This window comes from Scardinius erythrophthalmus, assembly GCF_964197995.2.
Source record: "Scardinius erythrophthalmus genome assembly, chromosome: 22".
Classification (NCBI taxonomy): domain Eukaryota; kingdom Metazoa; phylum Chordata; class Actinopteri; order Cypriniformes; family Leuciscidae; genus Scardinius; species Scardinius erythrophthalmus.
Window position 1 is genome coordinate 3,740,001 of NC_138242.1, and position 13,973 is coordinate 3,753,973.

General features: G+C 38.7%; 1 protein-coding gene across 3 annotated transcripts in view; it reads right to left on the minus strand.

Moving 5' to 3' along the window:
- fars2 (phenylalanyl-tRNA synthetase 2, mitochondrial) overlaps positions 1–13,973 on the minus strand; it is a 157,281-nt gene that overhangs the window by 57,394 nt on the left and 85,914 nt on the right. For all 3 annotated transcript variants that reach the window (XM_081352963.1, XM_081352962.1, XM_081352964.1), the window contains exons 5-6: positions 8,802–8,962; positions 5,422–5,573 (exon numbers count right to left, since the gene is read on the minus strand). In XM_081352963.1, the coding sequence (XP_081209089.1) occupies positions 5,422–5,573; positions 8,802–8,962 (313 nt within the window). The remainder of the gene's footprint in view (positions 1–5,421; positions 5,574–8,801; positions 8,963–13,973) is intronic.

Genomic DNA, 13,973 nt, shown 5'->3' on the forward strand with positions numbered 1-13,973 from the left:
GTGAGACTGTGTCGCGCAGCGCCGCGTTCCGATTAAAGCGACATACACCGGTATTGCGGTATATTAAAAATTCATATCGTAACAAAAATAAAAACCGGTATTCGGTATGAACCGGTAAACCGCCCAGCACTAATATATATATATATATATATATATATATATATATATATATATATATATATATATATATATATATATATAGCCAAACTTTTAGCTGCCATGAAATCAAATTGATTAGAAAAGTGCTAGACGAGCATCTCTCCCCTGCACACACACCTTTTCTCTTTTTTTTTCACACTAACTGCTTGACAGCAAAGCAAACGCTGATCACAGCATGACATAAATCCTGATGATGCAGTTTTGATGTGATGCATCCAACATATATAAATACACAACCATGAGAGCCTCAAACACTTAGTCTTGTCATCGCAGCCGATGCTGACACTCTTATATATGATATTACTACAGATGGCGTCACATATCCCATAATCAAACCACACAATAACACACCAATCAGCAAAACAACACTATATTACACCGCAGAGAGTGTAAATCATCCGTGTAGTTTGAAGCGCTCAGTCGAGTTAAATCCGCCAGTTCTCCGTCAGATCCCCTGTCCACAGCTGTCAGATTTATTGACAGCTCTGTCAACTTTCCCAAATTAATTCTGCTCGATAACACCTGACAGCGTTACGGGCCGATAAATGCAGATTTGTGTTGGGTTTTAGTGCCTATCAGGTGAGATTTGTTATTGCCGTCAAACAAAATCCTCCACATTACAAGAGAGCAAAGGAGAGAGAGTTTTATATATTTTATATTTTCATAAAATATTTGACATAATATTATTTTATTATTCATATTACTTCTTTAGTCCAATCGCACAATTTAATGAACTTTATACAATTTATAATTTTATTTTATATATATATTTTTAAGTATTTTTTTTTTTCACCATTTAAACTTAACTTTGCACACTTAATAAATTGAGTGAATAAATGTTTAGAATTTTTTCTCTGGTAGGCTCAAAACTTTAGACTGCATTTTGCACCATTTCAAGACTAAAATGCATGTCAACCTAAATAAATATGTTCTGTCACGCCAATAATGCACACACTTGAACGGAAAGAGACATTTCTAAACTAAACATTTGCATTGCTTGCTTGCTCTCACTACAGTTCTATTGAAAGTTTCCTGTGACATTTCCATTCTTTATATATTGCTGTGCGATTGGGAAAGATAGGATATGATTTGAATGTCAGGTGCTACAAATCATCAGAAATGTTTATTGCTGGACAGCTTACCAGCAATACCTTGACATTTCTGAGGGATAAGGACATCTATCATATAACGGTTGGAAAACGTTAATCCTGAATGTGACATTTGGCCCTTTTTAACATTCAGATGCCTATTTCACAACCTGCACATATTCTTCTAATAATGCAACTTAGCTCTTCTCTAACTGTCTAAGTTGAAACATTAGCAACTCGAAAAAACTTCAGCAAACAATTTTCCATAAACAAATTGGGAACAATTTTTGGAAAGGGAATAAATGATAGGCACACCTGATTCGTTCATGCTGTCCCAAACCAAGGATGTGCGTGTCACAAAGACATCTAAAATATATCTCAGCTTACTATAAATGACTTCCAATCTGCAGTGGGGTTGAGTACAACCAAGAAATACTGTCAGCAACAGATAGCGTGTAGGATTCACCTTCTGTCAGCAGATACGGCCTGCTGAGAAGGTTGAGTGAATTACAGTACAAATAAGTGAAGTGCTGATAAATACACTGCGTTGTTCAAAAGAGTATTGATTTATGCAATATTTTTGCTCTTTTGGTTTGATTCTTTGACTCCATGCAGGGGAAAATACATTTTTAGTAGCACTTGTTAAAGCAAATAACACAATCACTATTGCTCAAATTCAAGTTTAGGGGTTTGTTTAAAGTTTAAAGTATTAAACTTTGATGCATAAATCATCCAGCACTGTTTGAACAACATGAATGTTAACACTGTCAGCACACTAAAACCCTTCTCTTTGAGAACTTGTGCCTCTGAATTCAAAACGCTGAAGCAGAAATACAAGAAAACAATTATAGATGATCTACTATCATCAGCTGTTGGACTATTAATAGACGAATCAACCATCCTGACCCAATCCTAACAGTAATGCAGCGCAAATCACTGGCAGCCACCCATAACACCATAGCATGTGTTAAATGTTAAATTACATGGTCCTATCCCAAGCTACAGTAATAGATTTCAGTATTTTGTAATTATGTCTTCCGAAAGGTAACAGGGTGGACAGTTTTACAATTAAATTTGCTTTTACAAGCCTTTTGCTCAAGGTTGTGAAACTATAAAGTACTTTTGGGAAAGACAATTTAATGCTCAATTTTAAAACAACAGTTGTTTACTATACAAAATTATGGAAACAGGGTTGACATGTAAGATTATGCCCACTGAGAATCGTGAAAACCAAAAAAACAAGCTGATTTGATAAAAGTAGGAGACTGTAACTCCTTGAATAGTTTACTTCCTGCAAAATGATAATGTCATTACGATAGGCATTATTGTTTTAATTAAAATGAGCATATTTGCTAATAATCCAAAGAGAAGACGAAAAAATGCATGTTTACGATTTAATAAAGAAAAAATAGATAAAAGTAAAATAGCGTTTCGAAAAATGACTATCTATCTATCTATCTATCTATCTATCTATCTATCTATCTATCTATCTATCTATCTATCTATCTATCTATCTATCTATCTATCTATCTATCTATCTATCTATCTATCTATCTATCTATCTATCTATCTATCTATCTATCTATCTAATTGAAATCTTAGATATTGTTTTGTATTGACGGAAATCCCGCGAATTTGTCAAAATCTGCTCATTTTTGAGGGTAAACCCTGCTGTGTTGTCATAAGTAAACCAGCGAGCACAAAGGAAAACTCTTATGTTTCTGATGGTTCTTTCAGGGCACGTCTGACGCCAGAAACGTCCTTACCGCACTGAAGAAGAGTATGATGGGAGACTTGCTGCCAATCTCATCATATTACCAGCTCTCAGAACTGCGGAGTCAGCAGTACCGCAGAGAAAAAGAGAGAAAATGATTAGGACAATATTGTGAATGTGACATTTCTGGCGGTCAGAGACAGTTGAAGGCTAGATGAGTTGTGATTGGCCGTCCTCTCGCTGTAATTAGTGATTTGAAGTTGGAGAAGTGGTTTAAAGTAAGTATTGACGTCTCCTTTCTCTCTCTCTCTCTCTCTCTCTCTGGCTGTAGAAAGTATGAAGCAAAGCTTACAGGCATTGACGCAACTGCAGCAAAATGATCATAAAGAGGAAATTACCTGCAGGAGATTTCAGCAACACACACACACACACACACACACACACACATACATTACAGCTACTTACAAAAGTACTTTCGCAGTGGAAATACACTTATAGCGTGACGAATCGCAAACTATTCTAGAAACTGTTCAACTAATATATTTGTTTTAGGTCTGGACTGAACTGAATTAGAAAGAGAGCAAAACAAACACCAATCTCTTTCAATTTCTCGCTGGCGTATGGGCTATTACAGCCTTGCAGCACCTTGTGATGTCATCTTATTTATGGATGTCATTAGGGGAAGGGGAGGGAAAAGGTTGCTATTTAAAAAAAGATTAAGAGCAGGGACAGGGATGAATGTTTGCGGCTCTTTTACGCACTGCAGGTTCTCGCTGTATCATTTAACACACACACACACACACACACACACACACACGCACACACGCACGGTCTGTTCCAGCAGAGGGGACTCGGGACAGTCGGACCGCTGTGCCCGCAGGTGAACTTCTCATACTCTTTAAAAATTAATTATTGATGTCACATGGCGAGGAAACAGAAAAAGGGCAACCCGAGTACAGAGAGTCTGCAGTCCACTAAAGTAGACGTGTTCAGGAAGAGCTGTGTCATGTGAACTGCATTCTGGGAAAATCCTGCAGATCGTTCTGTGGTCTGTGGGAGCGTTTGTGAATGGACGGCGGAAGAAAGAGCTGATGAGTTTGAAGAGCCTGACAAACACCATCCAACATGAAATGGGAGAGTTAAAAAAGAAACGAAGCCATTAAGCATTGTTGACCCCTGCTCCTCTGTCAATAGATGAACGCCACAGTGCCAACAGCCGCACAAGAACATTAGCATTCTCTCCTGCCTCGCCGCAAGCTTTCAACAAGGATTGCAAAGAATGACTAATAGAAATGAACAAAAAGAAACATGACAGAACACAGCAATTTACTACAATCTTCATGTTGGATCAACAGCTGTGAATGCATGCTCTCTCTCTCTCTCTCTCTCTCTCTCTCGCTTCTCTACACAGCAGAGTTAAGGCTGCTCTGTGCCTGCTCAAACTTCGGTGTAAAGACATAATGCTGCATTAAAGCCAGACTGAACTATGCCTGCTATGACCCCCCTCAGCCCCTAGTGTCAAAGTACAGTTGATGTTGCTGTGTAAATGAATTAATACCAAATTTAAGTGTAAAGACACCTTATGCAATCAATGCATATAAATATTTAAAAAAAATTATAATAAAATGATAAACATGAATATTTATGGAACCTTTGAATATAAATATTTCTAATTTACTGAAAAAGGCTCACATTTGTAATTTAGCTTTATATATGAGTGAATGCACATTTCACAAAAAGTATTTTATATAAAAAAAAGGTTATGTAAGTAAGATTTAATATATGTTCTCTGAAAACACATCCTAATACCTACATTTTTCTTAATTTTTAAACATGAATTTATTTTAAAGTCCGCGTGAACCGGAAGTTGCAAACGACTTTTCTCCAGTGTTGTGACGTACAGTATTTCCCAGTGAAAAGGAATATTGAAGAGAGGGCAGGGTTTTACTCTAGCGCTCCTCCTCTCCATCTCTGCTCATAGCAGACTAACGGTTTGAGGAGAGTGGTTAAGTGTTTCCCAACCCAAGTCCTCAAACCTACATCATCAGAGAAGGAACGCCATTCCAGACCGGAAGTAACTTTTCAGACTTTGATTAAAGATTACGACGGCAAACAATTTTTTTCTGTGTATTAACTTGCACGGATTAATTTTTCACCACAAGACTAGTAATATGCGCTAACAAAGTAAATAGGGTCAATTTTGATTTCAGTTGGACTTTAACTCTAAATTTATATTATTTCTGAGATTTAAAAAAAAAAAAAAAAAAAGATCTTTACTGAAAAGCAGATACAAATACTGATAAAGAGTAGGACATTTGCATTTTTGATAAATACAATTTTTTTTGATAAATAATTGTCCTTGTGCATCTGGAATGGCTGTTTGGCCACTGGATCTGGCAGAAGCAGTCGCTTTGTTCCGACTCAAAGCATGTTTGTTGGATGAAATGTTGGATTTCTTACTTTGGATGCGTGAACTCGTCCACCAGCGTGACCTTCTCCACCAGGTCTCCTCCGATGCTGCGTACCAGGTCGTAGAAGTCGTTTTCTGTGTAACCTTCGGCCGGCAGCCAAAAAGAGATGTCATTGAAGAGCGGAGGGTACTTACTGAGAGGCTGCGATGGGGAGAAAAACAGAAGAACAAATCTGTGTTTTGGGACATGTGTAGAGAAGCACAAGGATAAAAATAATGTAAAGGGTGGAAATCAGGATATTAGTGTTTCTGCTTTTGTAAAATGGCAGCAAAAGCAAAAATTAAATTAAAATACACCAATGCTAAATACATAATTTCATTTCAAACACTTCTGCCATGAAATTTTGTTTATTAGCCTGAAATTTACTCACATTTTTATTTTATTTGTAGCTTCTTCTTTTTTAAACAGCGTCAATGGTTTAAAACTTTTAATTGAGTTATGGTGGAGGGAGAGATTAAACTTTTTGCTGGCCAAGATTTAAAAATAAAAAAATACTGCATTTTTACTTTCCTCTCCAGGAAGAAGCCACTCTTCAGCTTTCTAATCATTTCTAATTACTAAAAATACAATGCATGCAAGAATAAATTGATGCGAAAAGAGATTTTTGACAGTGCTTATTCAAAAACCTCACTTTATTCAGTCACTCAGCACAAAACACACACACACACACACACACACACACACACACACACACACACACACACACACACACACACACACACACACACGTACATTTATCTTTATGAGGACATTCATTGACACAATGCAATCTCTATCCGCTTACCCTAACCTTACCCATCACAACTAAGTGCCTAACCCGAACCCTAAACCCTAACCCTGTCCTTAACCCAATTATAACTTTATCCCTAAAACCAAGTCTTGACCCTCAAACAAGCATTTCTGGTTTTTGAATAAATGAAAAATGTAATAAAAAAAAAGTAATAAATAATTTTGGTGCATCACTATAGCCAACCAAAAACCAGCTTTGTCAGCGTGGAAGACCGAACCAAACCTGCTTAAACCTCAAGGCAACCACAAATCACCTTTTCTTTAGTAACCTATCAACCAACAATGAAAACTACGAATATATTAAATATATTTTTCCCTATGGCAAAAATATGCCCTTGGTCATATCCTAATAATCTTGATGTGAATGAAAATGCACCATAGAGATCATGTAAGCATTCTGTTAGTGTTTGTAAGGCTACTAAAGTGTGGACAGTATGCTTGTCTAAAGAAAGCCTGCATTGCACTTCTTGTGTTTGGCTAAGAGTGTGTGTGGAGGCTGTATGTGTGTCATACGGCATGTCTTATTGTGTGCAGTGATTCATTGTGTGTATGTTGTGCATGTTGCTCTCATAGGACACAGCAAAGCACACAAGGGCGGAGGAGAGCGCTGACCCCACGGTCATACCTCATTACCAGTGGAAAGAGAGACAGACAGAGAGACAGTCATATATAAACCCAGCAGAGCATCAGGCAAACTGACAAGCAAATCTCTCTCTCTCTCTCTCTCTCTCTCTCATTCTCTGAGTAATGGACAGTGGGCAGAGAGGGAGATGGGCTGAGAAATGACCTACAGCCCGAGAGAGCACAGGTAATCAGTCACACACACACACACACACTCCCTGCAGGACGAGCATCAAGCCTGCCTCATGCTACACACACCGCTATAAGAGGACCTGTTCAGTGTCTCAGCCTTTAATAAACAAAGGTCACCCAACAATAAAGGACATGTATGAAATACAGAAGGTCATGTTTGGAAAGAAGGGCATTCATGCCTCTGATGTGCTACAGCAATACAGAAAAAACAAAGAATCAGATACAAAGAAAAACATGAAAGGTTCAAATACTTTCTCTTGTCCTAGTTTAATGTTCATAGACAACTAGAAGTAAACCATCAGGGATTGATTCCCCTTAGAAAGCTTGAACACTGTGGCACTATTGTTTGTTTGAGGGGCTTGGCAACACTGGCTCAGCCAATGGCGTGAGTCGGGGGAGGGGCTGCATGTTTGTCTGACCAATAGCAGATGCGGAGTGTTTTGAAACAAATAACAGCATTTTTTTTTTTTTTGCTGAAACTACACTTTACCTTGAAACTATACGTCACTAGTGAATTTGCGAATTTAGTGGCAGTATTTTCAGAGCAGCTTGATTGTCATGGTCTGTGCGCTTGCAGCTATGCTTATGACTGACTATTATGGGGTAGCGTACTGCGTGTGTTCATTTGACCCCTAGTATAATAGCAAAGGGAAAAAATACAAGATGGAGAGAGGCGGTGCAGAAAGTGAAACACAGAATATGAATTTTTACTCAATGGCACATCAAAACTTACAAAAAAGAGAAATACACACTGAAAAAAAAAAAAAAACATTAAACCTGGTTTGAAATCTGCTCAGCTTAGTATAAACTGTATAAGCTTGTATAAACTGGTGGGCTGGACCTCCATTCATACCTGACTCCATCATTGGTTTCTCTTCATATACAAGACAATCCTGGGCAAGACACCTCTCTATCTGTCATCTCTTCTATATGCCGCTCATAACACCTATCACACAGGATCAAGTCATTTTAGTGTACTAAAGTTTAGTACCCCCTACTTCTGCTACCTTTGGACGAAATGCCCTCCGCTTTGCAGCAGTACATGACTGGAACATACTACAAAATACACTGAAACTTACGTCTCTGATCCCAACCTCCACCTTCCAGCAGGACCTCCAAAACAACATAGTTGACTCTTCTTCCTGCTGATAATCCTGAACCATATTTATACAGACATACTTAAGCACTTTTTTTTATTTTTTATTTGTTGTCTACCTTTTTTTATTTAATTGCTTGTCCTATGTGTCATGTGTATGACTATGTACAATTGTACAGTATGTTTCAATTTATTCCTGTAGCCTCTTGGCCAGGTCAGGTTTGTAAATGAGAAGTGGTTCTCAAACAGTTTACCTGGATAAATAAAGGTTAAATATAAAAATGTTTTATGTATTGGTGAATGAAACATTTACAATATCTAATCAACATCTAAAACAGAATACTAACTGACCCAAACTCACAACGTTGACTCTTTTGCAGCGTCTCCTGCAAGGCACAGATTTTTAATAACACTTTCGTATCACTGATCTGTGTCTCGTGTTTTTAACCTCAAAAATGTTTTTTTTTGCAATTGGCATCCTACAATTAAACCTGAAGGCCTGTTCACACCAATGATATTGCTCCTCTTGTGTCATTATTGGTATTGCTGTAGCATGGACTCACAGAATTAGAACGATTATTAAAAACTTAAATTGTTATCGTCCTTGGTGTGAACGGCCCTTATGGTTACTAGGCGAGATCCTTATTTGTGAGAAATGCTGTTAATCTTACCTGGAAGGTGACAGGCTGATAGATGTCAGACAGGCGGAACTGCTTCAGGAAACGTTCATCGTCGCTCCAGAAAAGTCGGATATCTGGGATGCCGAAGAGAACCATGGCCAACCTCTCCAGCCCGAGTCCAAAAGCCCAACCCATCTTATTCCCAGCTCCAGCTGCAGGAAATACAAACAACCGAATGAGACATATTTTAGTATTTGTTTCGTTGAGTGTGGCATTGTCATGAAAAGACAAATGTTTCAACAAGGATGACTGCGACTAGTCACGACAAATCAACACTAACCCAAAACCTTGACGTTCTTCTGTTGAATCGCAGCATGAGCTTTCAGCGTATAAATATAAAATCCTTTAAGTCAACATGAAATCAGAACCTCAAATCTCAAGGAACGTTTCTGATTGTGTGCACGATTCATCGGTTCATGTTATTCCAAAAAAAGACTAAAATATTTGCTCCATAATCTTTCATGAAAAAGTAATAACTTCCTCTTTTTTGTCCTCTCCAACAACAGTGCAATAGATTTTGATAATGCATAATTTCACAAGCCAATCATTACCCAACTACTTTGTTTCAATAGGAAATATGTCAGATTAAAGAGGCCTCATTACGCCCTATTTCAAAGTCTTGATTTTGTTTTTGAGTTCTAATAGAATAGGTTTTCAAGCTTGAATGTTCAAAACACATTATTTTCCCCATATTCTCCATTGATGCAGCTCGTCTCTTCCCAGTCTGTAACGCTCTGGGGTGCGTTCCCCAAAAGCATCGTTAGCCAACTATGGTCGCAAGTTCCGTCATTATCAGCAGTTCAACGAGTCGGTGTTTCCCGAAACCATCGTTTTAACGAACATTCGCAAACAGCATCGCAAAGATGTGTGTTTGGAACTAAGCAGTTTCTTGTTTGCATGACATGTGGACTCAATAAATCCTTATCTTGAGCAAAATAAGCAAGCTGACATTCAGTACAATCTATATCTTTTATTTAGAATACATACAAATGCCATTTACGCCTTTTAGTTTGTCAAGATATTTAAAGTGTCGTTTTTGAAGAGTGCGCATGTGTGAACTCGCTCTACTACAAAGAACGAGGCTATGATTGAATCTGGAAATAAAGCAAAATAACTGAGAAATATTCCTCAGATTCCATGTCTGTAATTTATAGCAAAACATCTAGCATTAATTCGATCACAAACAGATTCATTAAAAGTAGTTATTACTCCACTATGTGTGTGACATCATTAACCAACGTGGTTGGACGACCAATGTTCGTCAATACGGTTTCAGGAAACAGTCGTGACTAGCTAGTGGATTTCTTCAATGATGCGTCGTACTATGGTAGTAGAGAAGCGAGTTACGTCACTGTACGGGAAATGCACCGCTGTTTAGTTCTTGTCTCTATGAAGCCCCCCCTTCTGAAAAGCACACTGTGCTCTGATTGGTCGGCTGGAGCAGTGTGCTGTGATCAGTCAAGTGCTTGGAGCGTGTTTGGGAAATGTCCCACTCTTTACCATAACTGCCAGTTTCAACACACTACTAACTAACTCAACCAAGCCCCGCCCCTTTATTCTGCGTATTGATTATTTAAATTAGGAATATTGTGACATGTTTGGTCCCAAAAAAAACGTTGTAACTTTGCAGACACTTTTCATTCTCAAACAGCAACATTACACACTAAAGAAAGCTGAAAGCTGAAAAGCTGAAAATGTGAAAATGTCTGAATAGGTAAAATGTGTTTGCTAATGGCATTTCACGTTGACGTCAACTCAAGTGACAGCATTAAATTAATCTGTTTTAAGATCCACAGGTAGAGGAATAACTAACTTGACATATCCCGTTGATTGACAGTCAGCGACAAGGCTGTGCGGCTCTCGGCGAGTCAACGTTGGAAATAGTGCTGCTATTTCTGATGTGATTATACTCATTACGAATTTTTATTTGCTTTGCAACCCTGTGTGACCTATGATGAGTGGAGGAGTGAGCAAACAGATTTTTTCCCCCCAGACTTTCCAAGGCTTTCACTCTCTCTCAAGCCACTGTTTAACCCAGTGAAGCATTCCTTCAGATGCGAAGGAAATGTGTTTTATATGTTAATGAAGGGAATGCTCAGGGGTCAAAATGCTCAGCCAGATGGGACAGAAATCGGAATAAATCTAACCCTCAGACGTACAAATCAATCAAGAGAGACATTAACGATTCCGATCTCTCCCAAGACCACGGAATACATTTTTTTTTTCAAATACTCATTTTACTAATTGCAAAAAAATAATACGAGTATGAAACTTTTTAATTGTCTCCAAGCTTGAATAAGCATGACTTGAACGGGACATTGAATTTGATTTTAATACATGATGTATCTAAAGAAAATGCAAGTGGTGTTTGCCCAAGAAAAAAGTGAATGCAATGTAGTGTTGCATTTGCAAAGTAAGACTTTGGTGAATATGTCTGAATTTTGGATATCACCCCTATGAAAAACATAATTATTAACATCCATTGCTAAAGTGTCAGGAATTCCAAAGCTAAAGCGAATTTGAAAAGCGATTTCAACTAATAACAAATGTTTCTTTGGGAACACTTTATTTTGATGGTCCACTTCAGACATTCTGTTGACTATAAGTAACTTTGCAACTACATGCCAACTAACTTTCATTAGAGTATAAGTAGACTGTCTGATTAATATCTGATAACACTTTATTTTGATGCTCCACCAAGGCCTCGTTTACACTGTCAGTGAAATGTGACCCAATTCTGATTTTTTTTGCTCGTATGTGACACAGATCCGATGTGTTCTATGACAGTGTAAACAGAAAAAAAACGCATGCATTCGGATATTTCGAGATTGGCTTTAGGCCTCAATAATATGTGGAAATAAATCGGATATGTGCCAATGCGACTGTCATGTAAACAGGCAGATCGGATTTTCTGAGGCATTAGGCAACGTCTCCGCGGTTAAATGACGAGAGAAACCCCAGCGCGCTTCTGCAAAGGGACGGATGACCCGACGAAAGGTTGTGTCGCTAGGAGAGGAATGTAAACAAACGTTGACACAACACAATTTCAGACCCACTGCTCCTCGTTAAAGCCAATATTTAAACACAATATGCTCCCACCAGTCCTGAGATCTCTTTCACACACAATAACTGAAGCTTATGCGCAATGATGGCACTTTTCGTCCTCATTCGCCTCAAAATCATGCTGATGTTTGGCGAACTTCGCATATATCGCAGAGCTAGCATCAAGCATTTCGCGTCCGCCCATCTGTGCAAGATAATTTAACCCTTTAAGCATGCGCGATGTTTCAGATAGTATGGCAAGTGTAAACACATGAATCGGATATGGGTCACAGTTGAAAGAACGTGTTAACGGACGGTCAAAAAAATCGGATAAATCAGAATTGGGCATCAAGACCTGCAGTGTAAACGAGGCCCAAAAGATATTATACTGACTATAAGTAACTTGGCAACTACAAATCAACTTATTCTACTAACCCGAACCCTAACACCTAACCATAACCTAACGGTCTACTACAGTCCACTAATACTCTAATGAGAGTTAGTTGACATGTTGCAAAGTTACTTATAGTTAGTAGAATGTCTAAAGTGGACTATCGGAATAAAGTGGAAGTGTTTCTTTATCAGCAAATCAGCATATCAGAATCATAAGGATCACATGATGCTGAAAATTCAGCTTTGCTCACAGAAATCAATTACATTTAAAATAGAAAGGAGTAATTTTATAATATTACTGTTTTTACTCTTACAATTCTTACTAACCCCAAGTTTTTGAGTCTACAGGATTTTTTGTGCATTTCAAGAAAAAGCCTACAGCACAATTTGAGGTATCATTCATGTCCGCAACATGTTGTTAGCAATAGTCACGGTGACGCCTGCCTTCGCAAGCGGCTCTAATTACACGGATGATGATGTAGATGAAGGAAGACTCCACTACAGTTTCTCCGGCGCTGAGCCCTGGATTGATGGTCGGGCTGATTGCTATCACTCGTCTGTCAGAGGAAATCACGAGCACATCCATGGAGATAAAAGAGAGGTGTAAAGCGTTGTGACACGGCTAAGAGTGAAGCGGAGGCTAAGCGGATGGGCGCCAACACACACACACACACACACAGTGAACGCCAGAGACGTCAGCCAGAAGCTGGCGTGAATCTCAGCTGTCACCAATGACCTCAGAGGAACGCCACAGCCTTGCATATTCCCTCCCTCTTTGAGTCTATGAGGTCCATTGCACTCGTAGCCAATCGGAGCCAAGGGTGTGTGTGTGTGTGAGGGGACGTGGAGCGTGGGCTGCGTTTGACGCCATTCACCTCGTGATGACATCAGCGGGGCTTGGCAGCTTTGACTCACAGCTTGACGCCTCTTTGCTTTCCCCTCCCTGCCAATCTCACTCATTCGGTCTCCTGCAAGCCTCCAATGCTCACTCAAGTCTCCTGTTGTCTCCCTGTATTCCTCACTTTATGTGATGGCGTGATGACTCCGATCTTCAACCAGATGGAACTGGATAATATTCTGATTGTCCAATCCAGTCTGACTTCAGACCTATAATGCTGCCTGAATCATAATCATACACTGTTCGTTCGTTGGCCAGAGGAGAACTTGGGCCAGATTCTCCCAAGGTCTTTTTCTCCATTCTGTCACCCGATGGAGTTTTGGTTATTTGCCACTGTCGCCTTTTTCGCCTTTGTTGCCATTAGCTTTTGGCTTGCTTAGTTGGGGACATTAAATATAACATTTAATTTAATATTCAACAATAATATTGATCTGCCTGTTTTGACACCATTATGAGAACTGAACTGAGCTGGAAGATGACATCACTGTTTTCTCCAGAGCGGCTATACATATATATAAACAAAATTAATAACTTTTTTACAACAAAAATGAAACATCATTGAACTTACTTAAGCTGGACTGTGACACTATTTTCTTCTGAAAACAAACTTTGTTGCATTATTTTCCTGTTATCTCTGTAAAGCTGCTTTGAAACAATCTGTATTGTAAAAAGCGTTATATAAATAAACATGACTTGACTTGACTTTATGTCCTTTCATCATCCACGTCCCAACATGTACCATTTTTCAGCCACTTTCTATCAGTTTTCTCTTGCTGCTTCTACTTCTTCACTTGATTCTTTAGTCTCTCAACACCTCTCTTGTGTCTTTT